The following is a 25,369-nucleotide window of genomic DNA, read 5'->3' as shown; positions in this document are numbered from 1 at the left end:
GAACTAGAGCACTGTCACGTTGCACCCACCGAGACTCAAATCCTCTCCATAAGGTCGCTGCTGAGCTCGCACTTGTGTCCAGTGCATAAAAGAGTGGCCCACGATCCAGACGCACCCTCCGCTCCCTGCCTCCCCTCTTGCCCTGCAAAAGAGAAGACACAGTCAATATCCGCACCTCCGTCTCCTTGCTCGCCATGCACCATGCCCCCCCGCCACCTCCCACCCTACACACCCACACCCAACCTCACATCTCCCCCCTCTCTTTTTTTTTAATTTTTTTTATTTTCGCACATAAGATAAGAAAGCATTCGACCTCCATCTTACGACTTCTTGAATACCCACGGCTGGAATTCCCCCTTCCGCGGCAGATGTAGCCGTCTTGATCCGAAAAGAATGAGAACTATACGACCCCACATACCCCTGAAAGCAGCACCCTGGAAAACTGAAACCTAGTTAACAGCATCCCTTTCTCATGAACCAGAAAGGACCCTGAAACTCTAGGTCTCACCTGAAAATACCCTTGCACTGCCCGCACCGGGCAAACAGAAATGGGGAAAGCCCAGAGAAGCTTTAGTACCTGACCGACACCCTTTTGATCCATTTTTGACCTGGGGAGATACAAGAGTACGGAGCTCCCACACGTTAACATGCTCAGCTAGCAACCCCTTAACCGCCCCTGCCAAGGCGGACTTCACCACTAACTCGCTAATCTGCATTGCCCCAAAAAACACCAAGGAAAACGCCGTTGTGAATAGTTGAACTTCAAATGCCGACCAACAAATCCCCGGTAGTGCACTGATCAACATAATCAGGTCCTGATAACGAATGGGCATCCGCGAATCAACAACCGAACCAGAAGCTCTCTGCCAACCCCCTAAAAGCTTCCTCAAAAGGAAACTGAACATCGGGTTACCCCAGCCTCGCAATTTATGGAAAAAAGTGAACCCAGCCATTTGCATCCGGACAGTTGAAACAGAGTACCCTCGCCCCTTGACGCTCAACACAAACCCCACCAACAAGTCCTCCACCACAGGACCCCCATGCCAACCCTCCGCCTGCAAGAAACGCGCCACGGTGTTCCAGTCAGCTACATATCCTGCCCAGGTAGCAGGGGCCACCGATTGACGAATTAACGCCCACTCTTCGCTCTCCCGAGCCTCCACAGATCCTCAGGGAAAGGCTCTGCCATCTCCTTCGCCAAGGGGGCCAACTTCCGAAAGACCGTCCACTGAAAATGAGAGAGAGCATCAGCAATGGTATTCTGAACTCCCGGCACATGCTTAGCCCTGATACCGATGTTAAATTGCAAACAAAACGCCAATAACGACCTCAACAACTCTGACACCTTCAAACAGTGAGCCGAGAATTTATTGATAACCTGCATCACCCCCAAATTGTCACACCTGAAGACCACCCGTCTATTGGCTAACCTTTCCCCCCCAAATTGCCAAGGCCACTACCATTGGGAACAGCTCCAAAAAAGTTATGTTCTTAGTCAAACCACTCTCAACCCAATCCATTGGCCATGGACGCGCACCACTGCCCCTGAAAATAAATCCCAAAACCAGTGCTACCTGCTACATCCTGATTGGAAATCTCATCATCCAGGATTAAAGAAACTCCGTTGAATGTCCCAAGGAAAGATTCCCAAATCTCCAATTCCTCCTTGATCCCATGCGTGACACGAATCCGATGATGCTTCGCCCTGACACCTCTCATAGCATCGGAATAACCCTCCAAGCGAAATTCAACAAACCTATCAATGACTGCATTTGGAATAATGTAACCTTCCTTGAGGCCTTGACCTCCCACACTAACTCCTGCAACTTCCTGACCTTATCGACCGGCAACCCGGACACCATACTTACAGAATCTAACTTAATCCCTAAGAATGTTAACAGCTGAGATGGCCCCTCCATTTTGTCCACTGCTATGGGAACCTCTAAACTGCCTGCCACCTGAATGAAACCGTCCAGTTGCATCTGGCACACTGAGGACCCAAGGCTACCCACAAACAGGAAATCATCCAAATAGTGTAATATCTGAGAGCAACGATTGTGCTGCTCGGCCACCCACTGCAAGAAACTGCTGAAAACCTCAAAGTATGCACACGATAAAGCACAGCCCATAGGCAAGCATCTGTCAAAAAACTTCCCTTCAAAAGTGAAACCCAACAAGTGAATGCTAGACGGGTGTATGGGTAACAACCTGAAAGCAGATTCTATGTCAGCTTTTGCCATCCAAGCACCTGGACCCGCCTCCCAGACCAGGCCCATAGCCGCATCAAATGAAGCGTAGTGCACGGAGCAATATTTCCTAGGTATCCCATCATTGATTGACTCCCCTTTTGGAAAAGACAGATTCAAAATAAGCCTGTATTTTCCTGGAACCTTCTTGGGAATGACAGCCAAAGGCGACAAGTATAAGGACTTGCACGGAGGCTCCACAAAAGGCCCTGCTATCCTACCTAAATGCAACTCCGCGTTCAATTTGTCACGAGCAGCACTGGCCAAGCACACCGTAGACTGAATTTCTTACCGCCCCTTCCCTACTCTGAACCCGATATGGAATCCGGAAACCCTCCTTAAAATCCCAGAAAAGAAAATGCGCTGCTCCTCGATCAGGATAGAGCAGCAACCACTCCTGCATGGCTGCTAACACGATTGGCGAGTCGGCTTTCGAAAAACTGCCCCTACTGTCCCCCTCTACCGAGGGAAGGAGCTTGCGCCTGCCCGCACTTGGAAGCCAGGTGCGCCCCATTACAGGTGGCGCACACGTGTCTGAATTTACAATCTGGGAACAGACAAGTGACCTTGTTAAATCTCCAACATGCACCCTGTGAACCTACTCCCCCTTTTTGCCCTGAACCTGCTTTGCTCCCAGCCCCGTAACCTCGAAAGGCACCAACTGAGCCCGACTGACTATCCGAAGGCTTACCCCCGTCCTTCCGGATGCAGCCATGCCTTTCCTCCCCCCACCAGCACTTTTGTTGGTCATCTGAGTTAACCACAAATTAATAACCTGCGTGCCCCATGACTTGAACCTGTTATCCGCCATCTTGTCCCTAAATTTCACATCATAATTTAACCAAGCCCAACCCTTGTAATCCCGGAAAGCCCTGAGATTACTATCCCTGTAGGCCAACAGCCCGCCGTAAGAACTGGGCTGGTAGTGTCCAACCACACTCGCCAATCTAAAGAAACCCCTCACCCAATTAACAATGTTCTTGGCAGCCTTGGGACCTGAGGTTTCACCCTTCTTCTTCCCCTTCCTCCTTTCCTTCCTGGCTCCCCTTCTACCCTCCAGCAGTCCAAATACATTAACGTACTTCCTTTTCTTGATCCTCTTCCTCAATTTAATAGGCACCTTCTCCCATAATTCGGTCAAAGTTGCTAGAGCTGGATGCCCCATATCCTGAGACGGGCCCCCCTCCCTTCCCTACTGACCACGCCCCCGGAACCACTAGATGTCGACATAGAAGAAGAAGAGCTGGTATCGGACCCTGAACTGCCAGAATGAGCCCTCTTCTTACTCTTCACCACCGCTCCCTCGCTTGTCCTGCCAAGAGAATCGATGTTACCTGCTCCTGTACCCGAGCTCAGCCTGCCACCAAGGGCTGCGCCCTCGCCCGACCCTCTTCCTCTAATCTCATCAGCTGCGCTTCCATGGGGCATCTGGTCCGTCCATGACTCCAACCTAGAGGTACCTGGATAAACCATCTCGTGTGTACCTGCACGAAGAAAAGAAGCCGCAGGACCCATATCCGCACCAAGGCCGCGTCCAGACTCCCCAACTCTACCTTCCTCTGAGACCCTAAACTTCCCCCAACCCGATCCCCACTCCCTCTGCAAAGGCATGCCCTCCCCCCTACCAATGCCCTGCCTGCTCGACCTTTCCCCAGAGTCCTGCTGCCAGGATGACCACCCACCAAACCCTGAAAATGGATGGCACTCAGACCCTTCGCCGAAACAAAACTCGGAAAGGGATCCCTGCCTGCCGACCCCCGCAGAAGGTGGCCTCGAAAGGCTGCAAACCCACCCCCCTGCCATAATGATCCCCGGGCCAGGCGACCGGGCCCTTAAACACCCCCGCATCTGGTTCCTCGCTACACATATCCCCCCGCCTCGGGAAGCCCAAAGAACCTCTGGGCCTGCCAAGCTCCTTAAAACAACCCGCCCCGTGGGAAGAAAAAACCACATGCCTCCCCCCGCTGATCATTGCTCTACTTGCCCCAGCAGCTTTCCCCTTCCCACTCCTGAAGGCTGCCTGTGCCTTACGCAAGGCGGCCAGGCCCCTATCTCCGCCCTCTTTGAACCTCGCGCTGCTCCTTTTCGGTTTATGTACAGGCACTGCCGCGGCCCCGGGGGATGAACTGCCGGGAGCAGCAAAATCAGTCCCCGACACATTCAGGGATAAATCGAGCGGCTCGAAGTCGGCCTCCACCCCACACGGCGCCTCGAGGAGTACAGGGTCCACCTCTGGCCTGCTCTCGCCAGAGCTAGCGACGGGAGGCAAATCCCCACAAACACTTGCCTGCATAGGAGAATCATCCCTGGCCATGCCTCTGGAGGTCCTCCTAGCCATGCCCCTCCGCCCATCGCTGGGCCTGGCCACCGACACACGGGCGCCCGAATGACCACCCTTCTCATGCCCCTTCCTCAGTATGCTAATTCCTCGAAGTACCGAGGCAGCCACTGCGCCCGGCCGCACAGAACTAGAATGGAAAAAACTCGGGAAAAAGATAAAAGGAAGGGAATCAGACAAGCGAAAAAACAACAATCAAAGAAGTGAAAAAATTAACAGAATCGAGACAAATACGCCTTGAAGCCCAAATACGGTAACAGCAAAAACGAGCCACGTACCCTTACCATTGCAACTCGCCTAATGCTGTATGTAGCCTAAAGCTAACCCATAGCTCTCCTGGGGTTAGCCCTGATTGGTTGATTCAAACTCTGCCCGTTACGAGCTGCACCCCGACCAATCCCCTCGCTGCTCCTACCCTCCCCCATGCCAGCTCCGCTCACCCTATGCGCGCTTTGCCGAGTTATACACGGCAATGTATGACGAGCCTGCATTGCCTCTCCTTTAAAGCAAATCAGAAATATACACCGAGCAAGGAATATAAAGAAATAACCCGCAAAATGTAGTACATTCGAGAGTAATTTTCAAAGGGATGCTTGTGGGTAAAGCAAATCACCGATAGGCGTGTAAAATTAAACTGCAGTGTGATGTTCTGCATATATGGGGCCAATGGACTATAGTGCGCTCAGCCAAGCACACTGTTTAACTCACAGTTGGATGCAGGTTGTGTTGGCACGTCCACATCCCCTTATGTAATAAAGGGATTAGTGCCTCCACAACTTACGTCCAATGCGCGGCAAAACTAATAGCGCTCATCACATGCAAATGCATGTGAATGAGGCTATTATTTGCCCAAAATTTTAAAAAAAAAATGTGCGTCCAATATGCACATTTTTGTGCGTAGATAATTTCTGGGCATTACCAAAAGTTGTACAGAAAAGCAGAAAATACTGCTTTTCTGTACATCCTCCGACTTAATATCGTAGCGATATTAAGTTGGAGGAACAAAAGATTAAAAAAAAAAAAAGTTTAAAAAAGTGCAGGTGATCAGGTTCAGGAAACAGACATTCAGTTAACCAGCATCCATTTTCCAAACCTGTGGCTGTGCGCCGGTTAGGAAAACAGATGCTGATAAATTCAGCGTCCATTTTCTTAACCCACATATGGCTGCGGACAGCTGGTCTCTCCCAGGCGCATGCTGTCAAGGAGGCGCTAGGGGTGTGCAATCAGCCTTAGCACCTCCTTGAAAGCGCAACCCCTAATTAGAATATAGCATGGTGCCCCCAGGAGAGGTGCTTGGGGGCGAGTTAGGAAAGTGGGCGCTGAGTACTCAGCATCTGCTTTCTGCGTGTTTTAATTGCATCGGCCCCATAGGGGAGAGGTGTTCCAGGGCCTGGAGTCTGGAGTCTGGGAGGGGTTAGGACTTACATGCATATCTTTTTATTTTACTACAAGCACCATATGAGGTGCACTTGTCTGCATGCACTTTTGCTGGGATAATTTGTAAAGTGGATTTAGGCACAGAAGTGGGCTTTGAAAATTGGTATAGGTGAATGCATATTTTTGCTGGTGCGATGTTACACAATTACCCCCTCCTATAACAGTAGCTGTCAGGTTCAAAGAAAAACTTAAGGAAAGCAGAGCCAAAAGGTGGGCAGCCTTGCATTTGTTGTCATAACTGTTCTAGCACTGGGAGTCCCCATGGGTTTCGGTGGCTGGGCATTAACCATTGTAATTCGCTCAGCTTTTCAATCTCTGCCATAAGGCCAAGAAGGGACCTCCCTCAGTTTATAGCCCAACCGAACAAGTAGCACCAGGATGCAGCTTAACCTCTGGGTACTTAACTAAAGAACTTGCTTAGGATTTTTTCCTTATGTAGGTCTCCCTCTTGCTGGCCCTTTTTTATTCCCCTTTGGTTTTATATCCCACTCTTACCTACAGTGGTCATTTTCTAAATAAGAAAAAGGTACCAGGCTTGGGTCCAGCAGCAGCCTCCCCCGTCCACTTTAAGGGTCTGGGTTGGCGACCTGGCAGAAAATCACCACAAAGGAGGTTTTATCTTCTTGACTTTTTACGCCAAATGGAAATGAAAGGAATGCAGGATCACCGAATTGCATAATTGTAAAGGAGGTAAAGGGTTAACTGTCCCTGCCTGCAGCGCCTGTTTACAGGAAATTAGCATAAGTGGGAGAACAGAGGAAAGAGTTTGGAAGTCAGTGGCTGGTGAGCAGCGGATCAGGCTTCAGACGCAGCTGGCTCCCTTCTGCCCGCCCAACGCTTGTCCTTCTCTCTTAGTAGCCCAAGCATGGCCAGCGGGCGCGTAGCGGTGGTGACCGGGGGTAATAAAGGCATCGGGTTGGCGATCGTGCGGGCTCTGTGCAAGCAGTTTACCGGGGACGTGCACCTGACAGCCCGAGACCCTAAGCTGGGGGAGGCAGCAGTAAAAACGCTTCAAGGAGAAGGTTTGAAACCTCTGTTCCATCATCTGGACATCACGGACCTGCAGAGCATCAGGAACCTCCGGGATTTCCTGCAGCGGGAGTACGGGGGCATAGATGTGCTCATCAACAATGCAGCGATTGCTTTCAAAGGTAACGCTAGCAAGGAAAATAGCTAGCGAAAAGGGACCGGGTTTAAGATTCCCCTAAAAGTAGGTCAAAAGAGACGGCAAACATCTGCCACCCCCCCCCCCCCCCAAGTCAGTTTGCTTGCATGCACATTGAAAGTGTGTGTGTTTTTTACCCAGGGATTTAATTTCCTGCAGTTTCAGGAAGGGAAAATAATTTACTCCTGGGGGAATTCTGCGCTACTGCAGAGAATTTGTGCAGAATTCTGCGCTACTGCGCAGAATTGTCATGTTCCAGAAAATAGCAGAGGAGACCCCGGAATATCACGAACGGAGCGCTTCCCACGGTACATGGGACGAGTTCCGTTCGCAACGAAGATGAAGGCCCGGCGTGCTGTTTGCGGTGAAAAGGGAAGGCCCCCGTGTGCCGTGAACGGACTGTGCTCCGCTCAAGGTGAAAATGGAAGGCCCCTGTGTGCTGCGAACGGCGCATCGGTCCTTCATCTTGACCGCGAACGGAGTGCATCCCGTGGCACACGGGGGCCTTCCCTTTTCGCCGCGAACAATGCGCCAGGTCTGCATCTTCGCTGCGAACAGAGCGTGTCCTGCAGCACATGGGGGCCTTCCCTTTTCACTGTGGACGGCGTGCTGGGCCTTCATCTTCGCCACGAATGGAGCATGACCAGCGACATGCCGGTGAGAATGTGTGTCAGAGAGGGTGAGAGAGAGAGAGCATGGGGGGGGGGGCGGTGAGAGAGAATGTGTTTGTGAGATTGGAGAGGGTGACAGAGAGCATGGTTGGTAAGGGGGGTGAGAGAGAGCAAGAGGGTGTGAGAGAGAGCATGGGAGGTAAGAAAGGGTGGGTGGGGGGATGCTTGAGTGTGGGTTTCAGAGAGAGGGAGCCTATATGAAGGGAGGGGGATGCTGGTGAGAGAGAATGTGTGAGAGAGGAGAGGGGGTGTGGGGGAGGATGAGAGACAGCTTGGTTGGTAAGAGGATGAGTGGGGGGGGATGCTTGAGTGTTGGTTTCAGAGAGGGAGACTATATGAGGGGATGTGTGTGTGTGTGTGTGTGCGAGAGAGTGAGGGAGCCTGCATGAGGGTGTGTGTATGTGGAAGGGACACTGTTACAGTGAATTTCTAGGGAAATTCTGCGCAGAATATTTGAAATTCTGCAACTTTAAGTAATAACTTTTTTCTGTAATAATTTAAAATGTAATTACTTAAAGACTGTCATGTAAATTGTGTTATTTTGACCAATATAAAGTTTGCAGAATTTTGCAGAATTTTCAGTTTTTGTGCGCAGAATTTGAAATTTTTTTTGCACAGAATTCCCCCAGGAGTAATAATTGCACACTAAGAGCTTACCCTGTGAAACGTTCCTTCCACAAATCCTTCGGTTGAGCAGGATCTGGCAAAGGTCTCACTGTGCTTCTCGTAGAATTCTTTTCGCTTGCATTGTTGTTTGCTCTTTGTGAATGTATAGGAAGTTAAATCTTTGGGAGGAGAAACATTGCGATATATCAAAATTGTGCCAGCAAAGTGACCTGCAGGGTTTTTTTCCTTTGAATTTAAATCATTATAATAAACTCGTTTCCATACTGAATATTTAAGTCTGAAGGAGATATTAGGCTTTAAAGCTTCCTTAAGCTCCTTCATAGCTGCTGCTATGACGAACTAAATTGGGGTACTGCTAGGTGCATGACAGGGGTGGCTGCTAAGGATTGAACTTGGTGGAGCAGAGTTTTAAAAATGGTATTGGGGAAAGGCAGCCATCTTAATGTAAAGTGCACACCTTTTATTCTGAAAGAGTGAAAACAGAAAACATCATCAGGACAAAAAAAAACCAAAACAGAAAGGAGACTAAGTACTAAGCCCGAAATGGGACTTGTTGAAGCGGCATATGCCTTAATGCTATGCAATTGCCATGTGTTTACTGAAAGCAAGCTCTAATATTCGGCGGGGTTCTCCTTCCCTTGCCACTGAGGGGGGATCTCCTCAGCCAGGGGCACGATTGCTAGAAATCCAACCCTGCCAGTTGCCCTGGGGCCCCATTAGAAATCATGTCACGAGCTGCTTACCCGAGACCATGGCGTTAAGTGTATGAGTAACTCTGGGGCCAATGCAATATTACACGCACAATGTGCATCGATCTAATATATTCTAATGAGCTGGCGCGCTAAAAGGGACGCGCAGTGGATAATTTGCACGTCTCTAGCACGTCCATGCCATCGAGCGCCCAGGAGAAGTGGCTGTGAGCAGGTAAGTAAAATGGATGGTTTTCTGAGCATCCGTTTTCCTAATCCATGTACAGCCACGGATTAGGAAAATGGACACTTGTAAATTGAGCTTCCCTTTTCCTAACCTGACTACTGTCAAGTTTGTTTGGTTTTTTTTTTGTTTTGGGATTTATTTTTTTTTTGTTGTTGCAGCTTTCTGTAGTTCCCTTTGCTTAGTATCGCAACAATATTAAGTAGGAGGCACCACAAAAAAAACCCCTGTATTTTTTGCTCTTCTGAGCATGGCTTGGGGTGCCTTAAAACTTAACACCAGCTCTGGGCTGGCATTAATTTTCGAGCATTAAAATGTGCGGGTCATGACAGCAAATTACTCCCAGGGTTTCAATTAGCACAAATTTGAAATTTGGCACTGCTGCTCACAAGCCTCCGACTTGTACCAGTTTAATTCATGCGTATGTCTAATAAACAAATGGAAAGCTAAACATAGGAAATAGGAGAGCATACAGAAGAAAATTATTCCTTACCTGCTAATTTTCGTTCCTGTAGTACCACGGATCAGTCCAGATAGTGGGTTATGTCCCCCTTCCAGCAGATGGAGTCAAGAGAGAAACTTGAAAGGAGCCCCTATATAAGCAGGTGCACCCTCTGCGTCCCTTCAGTATTCAGAATATCAAAGCATAGAGAAACCATTGGATGGATCAAGTACACCAGAACTGTGCAACTAGAACAGCAGTAGAAAAAACAAGCGAACTGTGCGAACAATAAAAAAAAGAACTTGCAAAGAGAGCCATGTAACATTAAGTGTCAGGAATAGATGCACACCACAGCTAAGAGACAATCCCAGCCCCATATAATCTTAGGGAGGGCGTCTGGACTGATCCGTGGTACTACAGGAATGAAAATTAGCAGGTAAGGAATAATTTTCTTTTCCCTGTACGTACCCAGATCAGTCCAGACAGTGGGATGTACCAAAGCTTCCCTATGTAGGGTGGGCCCCTGAAAGCCCCGCTCGAATGACTTGGTCGCCAAAAGAGCCAAACCCCGGTGATTGAAGATTTAAGCGATAGTGCCGTGCAAAAGTATGCAGCGATTTCCAGGTAGCAACACGGCAGATTTCCTATGGTGATACTGCCTGTCTCTCAGCCCAGGTGGCTACCTCAGCTCGAAGTGAATAAGCCTTAATCCATGGTGGAGGTGGGCGGCCTGTGCCCACATATGCGGAGACAATTGCATCCTTTAACCAACGAGCAATGGAGGTTTTAGATGCCTTGCTGCCCTTCTTGGGGCATTCCAGAGGAAGAAGAGGTGGTCTGATAAGTGGAAATCGTTGGTCGCTTCCAGGTAGCAAATGAGAACGCATTTGACATCAAGGCAGCGGAGCTCTCTGGGGTCTTCCTGCGAGAAGGATGGAAGTTCTACCGACTGATTTACATGGAACGTGGATACCACTTTCGGTAGGAAGGATGGAACTGTGGACAAGGAAACCCCGGAATCCCTGAAATGGAGGTAGGGCTCCCTGCAGGAGAGGGCTTGAAGCTCCGAGTTCCTGCGGGCAGACATAATAGCCAACAGGAAGACTGTCTTGAGCGTTAAATCCTTAAGCGTAGCACTCTTTAATGGTTCAAAAGGGGGGCTGGTCAGGGCCCGGAGTGCTAAATTGAGGCTTCAAGAAGGACACAGAGCATGGACCGGAGGTTTCACATGTTTGACCCCCTTCAGGAACTGAACTATGTCTGGATGAGAGGACAGAGGGGCCCCGTCCAGATGTCTGATGAGAGAACTGAGGGCTGCCACCCGCACTTGGAGAGAATTGTAGGCTAAACCCTTTTCAAGACCCCGCTGCAGGAAGAACAGGATTTGAGCTATTGAAGCGTGACGAGGAGCCAAGTTGATAGACTCACACCAGGCCTCAAAAACTTTCCATACTCTGATGTAGGAGAGGGACATTGATGTCTTTCTGGCCTTGAGGAGGGTTGAGATGACCCTCTCCTTGTAACCTCGTCTACTTAACCTGCGCCTCTCAAAAGCCAGGCCGCAAGACAGAAGTGATCTGCCCTGTCGAAAAATACTGGACCCTGCCGCAGAAGGTTCGGAAGATGCCCCAAGCGAAGAGGCCCGTCCACTTTGAGGTTGATCAGATCTGCAAACCACGGTCTCCACAGCCATTCAGGCGCTACCAGTATTATGGGTCCCTGGTGGCTTTCTATTCTCCGGATTACCTTTCCCACCAGGGGCCATGGCGGAAGCACGTAGAGCAGGAGATGGCGAGGCCATGGTAGGACCAGGGCATCCACTCCTTCTGAGTCGTATTCTCTTCTGCGACTGAAGAAGTGTGGAGCCTTCGCATTCCTTTGCATGGCCATGAGGTCCATGTGGGGGGTTCCCCACTGACGGAAGAAAAGATTTGTCGCAACCTCCGAGAGTTCCCATCTCCGGGATCTATGTGCTGTCTGCTTAGGAAATCCGCTTGCATATTGTCCACCCCTACTATGTGGGACGTTGCCAGGCGGGAGAAGTGACGCTCCACCCATGTCATGAGCTTGTCCGCTTCCAGAGAGACATGATGGCTCCTCGTTCCTCCTTGACGATTGATGTACGCAACTGTGGTCACATTGTCGGAGAGAATCCTCACAGCCCGATGGTGAACAAGGGGGAGGAAATGCTTCAATGCCAGGCGACCTACTCTGGTTTCCAGACGATGTATCGGCCAAAACGCCTGAACAGATGTCCACTGCCCCGGGTCGATTGCTGTTGATACACAGCCCCCCATCCCGAGAGGCTGGCATCCATGGTGACAATTACCCACTGAGGGACCTCCAGGTCCACTCCCTTCAGCAAGTGGTCCTGACTGAGCCACCACACCAGACTGTCTTTGGCAAGATCCGATAAGGCAGGATGGCCTGAAACTGCTGTGACACCAGTTTCCAGCCGGAGAGTAAAGCTTTTTGCAATGGTCGCATATGCGCAAAGGCCCAAGGAACTAAATCGATAGTGGAAGCCATCGAGCCCAGAAGTTGGAGATAGTCCCATGCCGATGGTAATGGCAGGCAACTGAAGCTCTGTACCTGAGCCATGAGGGAGCGAACCTGTTCAGGGCAAAGAAACACCTTGCCCATACTGGTGTCTAAGTGTGCTCCCAAGAAGTCAAGAGATTGCGAAGGAGTGAGGCTGCTCTTGGTGAAATTGACCACCCATCCCAGGGAGTGGAGAAGCTGTAGAACTTTCTCGACGGCCTGTAGACATAGATCCCTAGTCTTTGCCTGGATGAGTAAGTCGTCCAGGTAGGGATGGACCAGAATTCTCTCCCTCCGTAGGGCCGCCGCCACCATCACCATGACCTTGGTGAAGGTGCGGGGAGCAGTTGTGAGTCCGAAGGGTAGAGCCTTGAACTGGAAATGTTGTCGCAGTATCTTGAAGCACAGAAAACGCTGATGCTCCTGGCGAATCGAAAGATGGAGATAAGCCTCTGTCAGATCCAAGGAAGCCAGAAACTCCCCCCTGTGAGCTACCACAATGACGGACTGCAACATTTTCATCCTGAAATGAGGGACTTTGAGGGCTCTGTTGACCAACTTGAGATCGAGGATTGGGCGGAAGGAACTACGAAGTAAACAGAATAATGGCCTGATCCTTGCTCCTCTAGTGGGACCGGAGAAATGGCTCCCAGAGCTAGAAGCCTGTCTAGCATCTGACGCATGATGAGTTGCTTTGTCGCTGGTCCACACGGGGAGAACAGGAACCGTTCTCTTAAAGATCGAGAAAATTCTAAAGTGTAGCCGTGCTTTATAATATCCAGGACCCAGTGATCCAACGTGATCTTGACCCACTCCTCGTAGAATAGACGAAGACGTCCCCCTATCCTGGGCGTCGAGGAACGGCACAGCTTCATTGCAAAGTCTTGGACGAACCCCTTTGGGAGGGATTATCTCAGGCAGGTCTGTGACCTCGAAAGGAATGTGACCAGGACTGGGACCGAGTCGAAGGCTGCTTCTGAGAGGCCGGCCAAGACTGGCGAAAATGTCGTTGACCCCTGAAGTGACTTCTGGATGAGCTGAATGGCCTGAAATTCCATGGTCGATCTTCAGGCAACTTATGCACCTTATTCTCCCCAAGGGATTTAATGATCTGCTCCAGGTCATCTCCAAAGAGCAACTTCCCTTTAAAAGGTAGAGATCCTAGCTGCTGCTTGGATAAAGAATCTGCTGACCAATTGCGAAGCCAAAGGAGGCATCGAGCAGATACCACAGAGACCATTGATCTAGCCAAAATTCAGAGGAGGTCGTATAGCGCATCTGCCCCATAAGCTATGACAGACTCCAAACGCTCCGCCTGCTGCGCCTCCTCCAAAGGCAGCTCTTGCACACTGAACAGTTGTTGAAACCAGCGGAGCCCCACACATTGCATGAGAGAACTGCAGATAGCGGCCCTTACCCCCAGGGCAGACACCTAAAAAATCCGCTTGAGGTAGACCTCGAGCTTCTGGTCTTGGAGATCCCGGAGAGCAGCTCTACCTGTCCGTTTAGTGACCACCATTACCGACGAGTCTACTTTGGGTACCTTGAGGAGCTCGAGGTACTCGTCAGGGAGGGGATAGAGTTTGTCCATAGCTCTGCCTACTCTGAGAGTGGAATCAGGGGTGTCCCATTCCCTGGACAACAACTGAAGAAGCATCTTGTGGAAAGGAAAAGTCCTTGCTGGTGGGCGTAGCCCTGCTAGTACAGGATCCCCTTTCTTAGGCGCGGGTCTGGTTCCAGGGGTATCCTCCAGAGCATTGATATCTAATTCCCTAAGGACATGGGGAATTAGAGAATCAAATTCTTTCCTTTGGAAGAGGCGCAGGACCTTAGGGTCATCTCCCTCAACCTGTATGTGCGCCCCCTGATCATCCAAATTAGGATCAGGTAACGTAGGCAGGAAAGGGTCCTGAAACACAGGAGCCGGAACACTGGGCTGTGGGGCCAGATGGACCCTGGAAGACCCCGGGGCAGTCCCAGACCCCGTGTTATTGCCAGGCAGCTCCAATCTAATCTGCTTGGAGGAGGTGGTCCGGGAACTGGCTCATGCTGCTCTCCCAGCCGGGCTAGATAAGCGCTGTGGAGGAGAAGAACAAAATCTGTTGAAAATGGCCCAGGAAGAGGGGGGAGGGGACCTGTGGGGAGGGGGTCGGGAAGAGCCCCTGAGGAGGCCCCCAAACTGCAGAGAGATCCGGAGGATCAACGGGGGTGAGAAGAGGCGGAGACGGTGAAAATCCGGGCTCTGAATCCCCCGCAGGCTACGCTAGAGCAGCCGGTTCAGAAAACAAAATGGCCACCGTTCCCACGCTAAACGGCATGACTGCGAACATGCTGCCGATGGAGTAGCTGGGCTCAAGGGACCCTCCCCACCAGGGAGGCACCTGGAGCAAAGACCTTCTCTGAAGAGCCTCGACCCAGGCTCTCCACAGGCATCACATCGCAAGAAACGCGGCATGGGAGGAGAGAGGCAGGCTGTCTGGCAAAAACAGAAACAGCCCCGAAGGCAGCCTAGAGCGAGAATAAATCTCCACCCAAATACCAACGACTTGAAACAACTCCCTCTGAAATCTCCTCCTGTTTTGTCTTTTTATTTTATTTTGAGCAGAAGAATGTCGGCTAGCGCTGCCCCGAGGCAAATGGCTTTTCAGGGCAGCGTGTCGTTGGAAGAAGGGGGAGAGGTTGGACTACCAACTATCACCCCAGAAAGTGACCAAAAAACATTCAGTCCTGAGAATAAAAACATACAGAACTTACCCTGAATAGCAAAAAACAAGACCAAAATAGGGAAACAGTTCTGCCTGCAAGTCTGCTAGTGTCCCGGCACTGACTAACTTCTTTCAGTCTGAAAAAAATTATTTTTTTTTTATTCAACTTGATCCAACCAAGAGGAGAAAACAAGCCAACAAGAAAGAAGAAAGCTAGTGTTCTAAAACCAGAAATAAGAAAAGAGAGGACCGCAGGTTCTAAACCTCGCATCTGCTGGAGTCAGAGGAATACTGGAGGGACGCAGAGGGTGCACCTGCTTATATAGGGGCTCCTTTCAAGTTTCTCTCTGACTCCATCTGCTGGAAGGAGGACAAAACCCACTGTCTGGACTGATCCGGGTAAGTACAGGGAATGCAGAAAGTGTGCTTTCTTTTCTGCATCATTTTTCTTCCTCTAGTGAGCATGATGCTGTTCAACCTAAGACTGTCACGACACATCAAACCAAAAAAAGGCAGTCGGAGATGCCGACCGCATTTAAAAATGACCAAAAGGAAATTGAACCGCGATGAATCTATGAAGACCCTGAATGCTCATTTTTGAGATACCACTGCCCCTGAAGCAGGACCAGTATGGTCCGAAACACGGCCGTGTCGGGACGTTGAGGATGAGAGACGTGGAAGACGTCTAAAAGCTGAGTATATCGTTCGGGACTATCAGTCTTTATAAATACCCATTAACAGTAGTGAAGTGATTATCCTTTCTTAAAAAGATGGATTTACAACGATTATGACGGCGATGCATTGAATAGCAGCCGATACTGTGGGTCTCACTACTTTTTACAAAATACAAAAATGACAAAAAAATCGATCTTTTGATTAATAAATTAAATTTGGACCTGCACACTACAAATGAGTCTGTATGGCTTACATTCTCAGGTAGCTTAGAGGTCCTACAAATATATTTAATTGACATTTAATTGAATTATAGTTGATGGTTCGATATCTTACAACTTTTGTTAAATATATACCAGTAGCTTTTTTTGGTTTGATGTGTAGTGACAATTCTGTAGGCTCTGGATTAAGTGTTTATTCAGGCATTCTTTTGTGTGATTGCAACCTAAGACTGTAACATTTGTACGGCCCTTAATGATAAAAGGGCAAATTTTAAATCCCCCGCACGTAAAATACGGGGGTACGCGTTCGTCCGGGCCTTGTGCACAACGCGCACATTTTGGGGCCGATGCAATACAGTGCGCTTACATGAGCGCACTGTTTAACCCGCTGTCAGACGCGGATTAAATAGGCACTAATCCACCCCCTAATGCAATAGGAGGATTAGCGCCTATTTAACGCGCGCCCGCATCACGGAGTGAATGAGTTAGCGCTCATCACATGCAAATGAATGTGAATGAGGCTATTACTCATTCACTCCGCATGCAATAAAATAAATGTGCATCACAGATGCACATTTATTGCTCAGATATCGATGCATGCCTGGAGCAGGCAAAGAAGTACAGAAAAGCAGAAAAAACTGCTCTTCTGTACTTCTTTAGTAAAAAAACAAACAAAAAAAAATGCCTCGGCAGACAGAGTTATGAAGACCGACGCCGGTAAACTCGGCATTGGTTTTCATAACCGGCCGTCTGCCAGTAACGAAAACGGGACGCCGATAAACTTGGCCAGGTTTACCAGCGTCGGTCTTCATAACCGGCAGCCGTCGCGGGGTCGCGTTAACAAGGAGGCGCTAAAGTCGACCCTAGCGCCTCCTTTCCTGTGCGACCCCCTAATATGGAAATTGCAAGAGGGGCGCCACGCTGAAAAGTCAGTGCTGCTTTCCGCGAAAATTATTGCATCGGCCCCTTAAGAAGGGGCCCGGCCGCGCGTGTAACCCCCGTTTCGCGCCCAAGAGCTGGGCCTCACAAAAGGGGTTGTCCAGAGGGCGGGGTGGAGCTGGAAGCGGCCGGTACAGCGGCCGTTTGCCACTGTGCCGGGGGGATCACGTGCCGGCAGGCAACTTACTTCAGATCGGGCCCTGAAGTTGTGAAATAAAAAACCCCAAGGAGACGGGTGGGAATTAGGGAGTGGGGAGCAGATTGGGAGGGAACTGGGGAAGGCTGGGGTGCGTCGCCGAGCAAAACTAGCAAAAATCTGCCGCCCCCCCTTGCACGTGCTCATGCGCCCACAGATTACGAATTCTGGCACACATGGACGCACATGCGCACTTCTTTCAAAATCTACCCCAATATGTTGTAAGGTTGCCATATGGATACCAGCGAAACCTTTTTAACTTCTCATTCTGCGGGGGGGGGGGTCAATCACCGAGCTATTTGATTGGTAGATGCACCCTGAGCCGTTATAATATCTGTCCACATACCCTGCGATTGCATTAGTAATCGAATCGTATTAAGAAACCCCTGTTTACAGAAACATACCATATCCTCCAACAAACGTATTTCTCACTCTTCGATTACTGTACTCCAGTTTTAATTTATTTGTCCTAACCCTAATAGTTATGTGAAAAAGAGGAGGGGAGGCAGCCGTGAAAAAGCTGAACAATCCGTTATAGTCAGATGTTGCACACCTTCTTAGCTAATCAGATTGTGGGCAATAAAGTACTGACCTAGTTTATAATGCAGTTTTGCAGGATCTCTGCAGCACCCTTATTGTGACTCCTTTTTTTTTTCTTCTCTCTTATATACTATAAGTTGATGACACCACTCCGTTCCCCACCCAAGCCGAGGTGACCTTGAAAACAAACTTTTTTGCTACCAGAGATGTCTGCAATGAGTTACTACCACTTATTAAACCCCATGGTAAGTACAGGATCCAGTTTGGAATCAGCATAAAAGCTATTAAAGCCCAGTTTGTATCTGGCCGATCCTCCAAAGCATAGCTGGCCCTAAAAGGCCTTCTGATGATTGTTAAACTTCACAATTTTAGAAGCAGTAGGTGGCCTGTCCTGCAGGCCTTGAATTTAAATAGCATTTCAAAAAATATTCAAACAAAAATGCCGGAGGCAGAGATAGTGGTGGCAAGTACCAGCATCTCCACTAAGTTGAGCAACAGAGAATTTAATTTTGATCCCTGATAGGAAGATTGAAATAACTAATGAGAATGAGATTTGATGGAGAAAGAACCACTGGGCCGATTCAGTAAATCGCATAGGAGTGTCGGCGCTCACAGGCGAGCGCCCAGGCCCCGCTCCTGTGCGCGCGATCCAGTATGCAAATGAGGGCCCGTGCTAATAAGGAGGCACTAGGGACACTAGCACGTCCCTAGTGCCTCCTTATTGGCAGAAGCAGCGGCTGTCAGTGGGTTTGATAGCTGAAGCTTAATTTTACCGGCGTCGGTTGTCAAACCCGCTGACAGCCACGGGTTCGGAAAATGGACACTGGCAAAATTGAGCGTTCTTCTTCCAACCCGCGGGCTGTGGGCAGATTTTTTTTTTTTATTTCGGAGGGTGTACAGAAAAGCAGTAAAAACTTTCCCAGTACCTGCCGAAATTTCTGAAAGTAAAATGTGTGGCTTCGCTGAAAATTTTACTTTCTGAATCACGCGGGAATAACTAATAGGCCATCAACATGCATTTGCATGTTGCGGGCACTATTAGTTTCGGGGGGTTGGCCAAGCGTTTTCCACGTGCTATTACCCCTTACTGTATAAGCAGTTAAAGTAGCGCATCGAAAACGCAGGCTAACAGTGCTCTCGGCTGAGCGCACCATACTGTATTGCTCTGCATAAGAGTGAGATAATTTGAAAACTGGGGAGGGAAGTTGGCAGTGCCATTTTTGGTGGGTGATAAACCACTTGATATCGGATGGACTGGAAGGTGAAGAAATAGGGTTTCCATAGGCAAACGAAAGCAAGGTGACATTGAAATGAATCCAAGTTCAGCCCTGTTTATGCTGAGGTAGGGAAACTTCTTCTGGGGCTGGCAGCGGTCAAACTACAGAGCTATGAAACTGGAAATGGAGGTTTATCTGGGTCAAGTCTCCTGACCTCCCTGTACTCAAATGGAAAGTTTGCACTGGCAAAAACAAGAGCGTGGCCAGCGAGCCTTGGACTGACTATTGAGAAGAACCCACTTAACGGAAGGGTAAGAGATAAAATGCACCAGTTTTATTTATATGAAACTAATGTTTAACATGGTAATGGTGAGGATACAGGCTTGGCAGGCTAAAGCAATGTGAGCACAGAAAAAGGACAGTTGGCTAGAGGGGACCATCACTTTTCTTTTCTACAGGTTTACCATGTTGAGTAGACTTGGCTTCCTTCAATATAATCAGTGATGTGACTAAAAGTTGCAAATATAAGAACAGTTGTAGACCAGCCAGAATTTAATTGATTTGTCCTGAAGACGGAGCGTGGCAGGAAGAAGTGGAGAGACAAGAGGGGACCAGGAAATGAAGAAATGCTCAGAGGAGTAGCAAAGGTAGTGCGGTAGAGAAAAAGGCAAGAAGGATATAGGGCTTGATTTATAAAGGGTTTGCTCCCATTTGGTGTCTATGGGAAAATGCCTCCACACATTAAGTCCCCTGGTGAGTACGGACACTGAAAGGGATCTTTACAACCTGTCTGCTTTTCACTGTTTCATTAGGTTAGCAACTGTCGGGTTCCTCTCCCAGGGCAGGGGGCCAAATATAGTTTTCTGTCACTGGGTTTGGATCCTGCTGGTCTGGAAGTGGAAAACAGCGGTGTGCGCAGTAGTTAAAGAAATGTGCTTGGCTTGCCTCTTATTTGTTCCTCCACTGGTCTGGAAGTAGCAAGGGTAAGAGACAAATCTGGTAGTGACAGGGCCTGTTCAGGTTGGGAAATTCACAGGTAGGTCAAATAGTTCGGGTTCCAAAGCAAGGTACCTCTGTGGTCAGAACAGAGGTAACATGAGTTCCGAGCGGATGGCTTTAAGTTGCTGGAAATGTTTTCAAGGTCAGAGGGCCAACCCAGTCATTTGTGAACATATTTATTTATTTATAAAATCTTCTACCCCTACCACCTCCAATACAATTGCTCAGGGTGGTTCATATATACATATGTACATACATAATAAAATACTTGCATACAATTAAACTAGATAAAAAACTACACTAAAATTCACATAAAAGCACCCTGAAACAAGTCATTAGACTCGCTATGGAGTCTCTTCCCTTGCTTTCAACAGTGCCCTCCGGTGGTTGAGAGGGCCTCCCACTCCAAGATCCACCAGAGGCTGGTTCCTGACACTAACCCAAAGCTACTACAAGTGAAAAACATGACAGTCACTTCACAATGTAGAACACATGACAACAACTAAAGTAGACATCACTGTAGAGGCAGGAGGTGGGGCATTTGAAGATCATAGTTTGGAGTCACTGGATTTACTTAATGAGTTTTATAAGACTGTCACAGTTGTTGAGTGGGTCCTGAGCAGGAAAAGGGCCAGGAATGAGGGATAACTGGGCTATCATCTCTCTTTGATCAGAGATTTAAAAAAAAAAAAAAAAAAAAAAAAAAAGTTTTTCTTTTACTCTGTGAATAAAACAAAACTTCTAATAATAATTTGTGTTCTTGTTATTACCGTGTTGAAGTACGATGCACAGGATCCATGTTTTCATTCTTGTAGGAAGAGTGGTGAATGTCTCCAGCATGGTTAGTGTAAGAGCTCTCTCGAGCTGCAGCCCCGACCTGCAGAAGAAGTTCCGCAGTGAGACCATCACCGAGGAGGAGCTGGCGACGCTCATGGAGAAGTTTATTAAAGACACAAAAGATGGGGTGCACAGCCAAGAGGGCTGGCCCAATACTGCTTATGGCATTTCCAAAATTGGGGTGACTGCCTTGTCCAGGATTCAAGCAAGAAAGTTAAATGAGAACAGGAAAGGAGAGGGGATTCTCCTCAATGCCTGCTGTCCAGGAAGGGTGAGGACAGACATGACAGATCCAGAGGCTCCTAAATCTCCAGAGGAGGGAGCAGAGACCCCAGTGTATTTGGCCCTATTACCAGTTAATGCTGATGGGCCTCATGGCCAATTTGTTAGTGATAAAACTGTTAAAACCTGGTAAAGCAGCCTCCTGTATGTAATTATTCAAATGAGTACATTGCTTGGATCAGAAATTCCCACATACAACATGAACATAAAAGAAAATGGGCTGAATTCTGAATATCTATTCACAGGAGACTTAGACCTCGTTCCAAATCTATCAATAGAAAACTTAATTCTTTACCTGGAATTTTTTTCCCCATTGAACTTGGAGGTCACAACTTTTGGTTCCCCTATTTTCCTGACCCTGAGTAATCCACAAGCATCCTGCCTAATAAACAGGCCGATACAGTACAGTGCGCTCTGACGGAGCGCACTGTTAACCTGCCCTTGGACGCGCATTTTCCCTTACCCCTTATTCAGTAAGGGGTGGAAAATGCGCGTCCAACCCGCGGCACCTAATAGTGCCCTCAACATGCAAATGCATGTTGAAGGCCCTATTAGGTATGCCCGTGCGATACAGTAAGTAAAATGTGCAGCCAAGCCGCACATTTTACTTTAAGAAATTAGCGCCTACCCAAAGGTAGGTGCTAGTTTCTGCCGGCACCGGGAAAGTGCACCCTCCAACTTAATATCATGGCGATATTAAGTCGGAGGTCCCGAAGAGTAAAAAAAGAAAAGAAACTTTAAAATGGGCCGGCGGCTCAATTTTGCCGGCGTCCGGTTTCCGAGCCCGTGGCTGTCAGCGGGCTCGAGAACCATCGCCGGCAAAATTGAGCATCGGCTGTCAAACCCGCTGACAGCCGCCACTCCGGGCTAAAAGGAGTGTCCCTAGCACCTCCTTTTGCCTGTTTCTACCACACCACCTAATTTAAATACTGAATTGCGCGCACCGGCGAGTGGCCGATGCGCACGCTGGGAGAGCGGGCGTTCGTCCGCTCTCCTGCGGACTTTACTGAATCGGCCTGAAAGTGAGAAAATTGATGTTGTTCCAAATCGAGAAGCATTGTTAACCGCAGCTTTGATTAATAAAAATGATCACGGTGTAAGGCCGAGAGAGATTAATGTGTATGCTTGGGTATGGGTATAGCTGACATTGTTCATTCGGTACGCACTCAATTTGTACCTGTACATATAGGCACAGTGGATTCTGCCTGGAGGATGGACTAGAAGACGTCTTGAGGTCCCTATTGTCTCTAAATCTAAGACACAGTGCACAGGATTCACTATCAAACAGATACGAAATCAAGGGTGGTATGCAAGGAACTCCACCCTAATGTTTCACCTCTAATGTTCCCTTTACTATTATATTTATAACAGATACCAGACAGCATATCAGACACACAGTAGATGACAAATACATTGTCTTGATTGTAGAAAGTTAAAACAATAAATCTCCACCAGAAAAGAAATCCTAATGTGCTCGTAAATCCGTGGTTGACAGAGATGGAAATAGATGAGTATTGCATTATACCCAATTTGTCCCACAGACTGGCAGCATTGATTAAAAAATATTGAAATATTTTGTCTATGCATTCTGTGTTCTCCGCAAAACCATTGACATCTTATATGAGGGGGTTGCAGTATCAGGGACAAGGTAGTATGAGCAGCTTTACTAGGGGTGTGCATTCGGATTGACCGCATTAGTAAAACGCAACTCATATTTTTTTTTTACTTAAAAAATTGATTCGACATAAACGATCGGATTTCCCACATATCGAACATAGATATGTTCGATATGTGGGAAATCGCGATTGTTGAGCCAAAATAAAAATTTAAACCCCCTCACCCTCCTTAATCCCCCCCCCCAGACTTACCACAACTCCCTGGTGATCGAGCGAGGAGTGAGGACGCCATTTCTTCTGCAATCCTTGGCGAGAAGCATGTGACGTCGGCGGCACGTCGAGTGACGCCGGCGTCACGTGATTCCCGGCTCGTTCGCGCCGGACGGCTCGTTCGGCCCAAAAAGAACTTTTGGCCAGCTTGAGGGGGTCAGGAGGCCATATGTACATATGTGCAAAAAAAAATTTAAACCCCCTCACCCTCCTTAATCCCCCCCCCAGACTTACCACAACTCCCTGGTGATCGAGCGAGGAGTGAGGACGTCATTTTCTGCAATCCTTGGCGAGAAGCATGTGACGTCGGTGGCACGTCGAGTGACGCGGCGTCACGTGATTCCCGGCGAGTTCGCGCCGGACGGCTCGTTCGGCCCAAAAAGAACTTTTGGCCAGCTTGGGGGGGCCTCCTGACCCCCCCAAGCTGGCCAAAAGAACTTTTGGCCAGCTTGGGGGGGCCTCCTGACCCCCCCAAGCTGGCCAAAAGTTCTTTTTGGGCCGAACGAGCCGTCCGGCGCGAACTCGCCAGGAAGCACGTGACGCCGCGTCACTCGACGTGCCACCGACGTCACATGCTTCTCGCCAAGGATTGCAGAAATGACGTCCTCACTCCTCGCTCGATCACCAGGGAGTTGTGGTAAGTCTGGGGGGGGGGATTAAGGAGGGTGAGGGGGTTTAAATTTTTTTTTTGCACATATGTACATATACCCAACTCATTGGATTTTTTTTATGTCCATATTGGCCGCAAGTGGGACCCCCTTTCGGACATAAAAAATATGAACATAAAATTTTGCTCTGCACATCCCTAAGCTTTACCATTGATTCAGTCATCCGTTGACCAGGATTTATGCAATTCAACCTTACGGGAGAAGAATGGAACCACACGTTTTTGGGATATTGTATTTCAATCAAACATCACATAGATTGCATCTCACAACATGTAATTTAATTTATGTCATCCAGTGTAACTATCTCCTTATTTATATCAGGCACACTAAACATATTGTTTGATAGAGCACAGGAGTTGTCTCAGTACAAATACGGTGCAGGCTCCGATGGTCCAATAATATCTATCATGTCAACATTTTTTCAGTCTGTTATTGACCACTAGATACAATCCACTTCGAGGGGAGGAGATTGAGAAGGGCTTTTGAATAAATATGAGCAATTTTAGATATACACTCTTACAGGTGTTTCATCCTATGAACTCCATGAAGAAACTGAATAGCACACACATTTGATTTTCATTGTCCTTTAATTTTTAGTGTAAAACAATTTTATTGCTTTTTCAATAAATCACAACACAGTACAAACAACAGGGTGACTACAGTGTTCCTTCTGCACTCAACCTCACTGAACAAAGCAGGTAGCAACTTGAAACTGCCTTTAACCACCCCCCTTCCCCCCCACCCCCTCTTCTCCCCCCCCCCCCCAACCCCAAAGACAGCAACTAAATAATCCGTGATATGGGTTCCAATTCCCTTCAACCGGGGTGAGTCCAACACTTTAAGACAGAATGAGATGTCAGTCATTTAAAATCCAGCTACGAACTTTATGAGGCAAAGTCTGTATGTACGAGTCCCAAACTTGTAGGAAGATGCGGTGTGTCTTTGAAGAGGTTCGAGCCGACATCCGCTCCATCTGCATCAATAGATGAAAGTGGTTCCTCCAGGCCCAAAAGGAAGGACTTGCCGCCTCCTTCCACTGTAGGAGAATCAATTTCTTCCCTACAAAACAAGCTTTCATAAACAAAAGACGAGGGCCCACCTCCCGAATGCGTAATATAGGAATACATTCAAAAAGGATCAATAGGGGGGATGCAGGCAGTGAAATCCCCAAGATATGGCCCAGGTAGGACATGACACACCCCCAAAATCTTTGAATAATCGGACAGCTCCAAAACATATGAGATAGAGTGCCAATCGCCAGGCTGCACTTCCCACAAGTTGCCGCTGGCAGTAACGTAGAGCAGAATGCCACCTGAGGAGAAACATATGCCCTCCAAAGAAATTTATACTGCATTTCCCGATAGTAGGAGTTTGAGGATATCTGGGCAATCCGCCAAAAGGCACTCCTCAAGTGCCCTACTGTAATCCGGAATGCCCCTTCGCTATTCCAGCGTTCAGCTAAATCCAGACAGGGATTCTGGGAGGTAGCTGCCCGCAGTTTCTGATAATACTGGGAAAGCGATGGCACTCCCCTCTTAGCTAATTGAAAAAAATCAGCTACCCCCTGAATGCCTCGCGTCGTAAGACTATCCTTCGGTAAAGATTTAATATAATGGGAGAGCTGTAGATACGCAAACACAGAGGGATTGCGCAAGCCATAAAGTTGGGACAGCAGTTGCGGGGTAAGAAGTTGACCTGTCTCATCAAAGACATGGCCTACTTGAGTGATCCCCTGTCTCGCCCAGTCCCTAAACACCCTGGAGGTGGAGCCCGGCAGAAAATCTAAGTTACCTTGTAAGGGTAGTAG

General features: G+C 48.6%; 2 protein-coding genes across 2 annotated transcripts in view; one reads left to right on the top strand and one right to left on the bottom strand.

Annotated features, from left to right (window-relative positions):
- Nucleotides 1-85, bottom strand: part of SETD4 (SET domain containing 4) — a 148,997-nt gene extending 148,912 nt beyond the window's left edge. The window contains exon 1 of the mRNA XM_029603504.1: nucleotides 30-85. The gene's annotated coding sequence lies outside the window, so the exon portion shown is untranslated. The remainder of the gene's footprint in view (nucleotides 1-29) is intronic.
- A 6,697-nt stretch (nucleotides 86-6,782) lies between these two features.
- On the top strand, nucleotides 6,783-21,508 carry LOC115092550 (carbonyl reductase [NADPH] 1-like). The gene is made up of 3 exons (XM_029603517.1): nucleotides 6,783-7,172; nucleotides 17,811-17,918; nucleotides 20,705-21,508. The coding sequence occupies exons 1-3, from the start codon at nucleotides 6,887-6,889 to the stop codon at nucleotides 21,139-21,141; spliced, it is 831 nt and encodes a 276-aa protein (XP_029459377.1). The 5' UTR covers nucleotides 6,783-6,886; the 3' UTR covers nucleotides 21,142-21,508.
- Nucleotides 21,509-25,369: the final 3,861 nt, after the last annotated feature.

The sequence above is a fragment of the Rhinatrema bivittatum genome, chromosome 5 (assembly GCF_901001135.1).
Source record: "Rhinatrema bivittatum chromosome 5, aRhiBiv1.1, whole genome shotgun sequence".
NCBI lineage: Eukaryota > Metazoa > Chordata > Amphibia > Gymnophiona > Rhinatrematidae > Rhinatrema > Rhinatrema bivittatum.
The sequence above is the reverse complement of the archived record's forward strand: the minus strand, read 5'-3'. Positions and strand labels throughout refer to the sequence as shown.

Excerpts from the sequence above, each read along its gene's own strand:
- LOC115092550 (XM_029603517.1), top strand. The coding sequence starts at position 6,887 with ATGGCCAGCGGGCGCGTAGCGGTGGTGACCGGGGGTAATAAAGGCATC. Across the intron at positions 7,173-17,810 it reads TGCAGCGATTGCTTTCAAAG|TTGATGACACCACTCCGTTC; the intron begins GTAACGCTAGCA and ends ATATACTATAAG. Across the intron at positions 17,919-20,704 it reads ACCACTTATTAAACCCCATG|GAAGAGTGGTGAATGTCTCC; the intron begins GTAAGTACAGGA and ends TCATTCTTGTAG.